Raw genomic sequence first — 752 nt, forward strand, 5'->3', positions numbered from 1 at the left:
GCAGGGCCGTCCACGCCGCGCAGCGCCCGCCTGCGCTTCCGCTTCTCTCAGGAGCTCCGTGGGAGCGCCGAGGTCCTGCACGCGGACCTCCACCTCTTCTGGACCTCCCCAGGTCCTGGCAGGGAGCAACCCGTGTCCGTGCGGCTGCTGAGCGGGGACGCGGAGCGGAACGGCACGGCGCTGAGCGAGGCGGTGCTGGAGGCGCACGGGGAGGGCTGGGCGGCGCTGGACGTGAGCGCTGCGCTGCGGAGCGTCCTGAGCAGCGGCTCCGAGCGGCTGACGGTGGAGCTGAGCACGCCGCGACCCCCCGGCCCCCCCCTGCCCGCCCACGGCGACGCCCACCGCCCCTTCGTGGCCGTCCGAGCCCGGACCGGGACCCCCCAACTCCTCCGCCGCCGCCGGGGCATCGATTGCGGCGGGGCCACGCGGATGTGCTGCCGCCAAGAGTTCTTCGTGGACTTCAAAGAGATCGGCTGGGAGGATTGGATCATCCAGCCGGAGGGCTATCACATGAACTACTGCTCCGGGCTGTGCCCCCCGCACGTGGCCGCCGCCCCCGGGGTGGCCGCGTCGTTCCACACCGCCGTCCTCAACCTCATCAAGGCCAACAACGCCGACGCGGCCGCGGATTCGTGCTGCGTCCCCACGCTCCGCCGACCGCTCTCGTTGCTCTACTACGACCGCGACAGCAACATCGTCAAAACCGACATCCCCGACATGATCGTGGACGCGTGCGGGTGCACTTAAGGCGC

At 71.7% G+C, this 752-nt stretch overlaps 1 protein-coding gene across 1 annotated transcript; it reads left to right on the forward strand.

Moving 5' to 3' along the window:
* Positions 1-752, forward strand: LOC110391115 (inhibin beta C chain-like; the record flags this gene model as incomplete). The annotated part of the gene is given in 1 exon segment (XM_021382849.1): positions 1-752. A coding segment is annotated over 1 exon segment (747 nt), but the record flags the coding sequence as incomplete, so codon positions are not given.

The sequence above is a fragment of the Numida meleagris genome, unplaced genomic scaffold, assembly GCF_002078875.1.
Source record: "Numida meleagris isolate 19003 breed g44 Domestic line unplaced genomic scaffold, NumMel1.0 unplaced_Scaffold296, whole genome shotgun sequence".
In the NCBI taxonomy this organism is placed as follows: Eukaryota; Metazoa; Chordata; class Aves; order Galliformes; family Numididae; genus Numida; species Numida meleagris.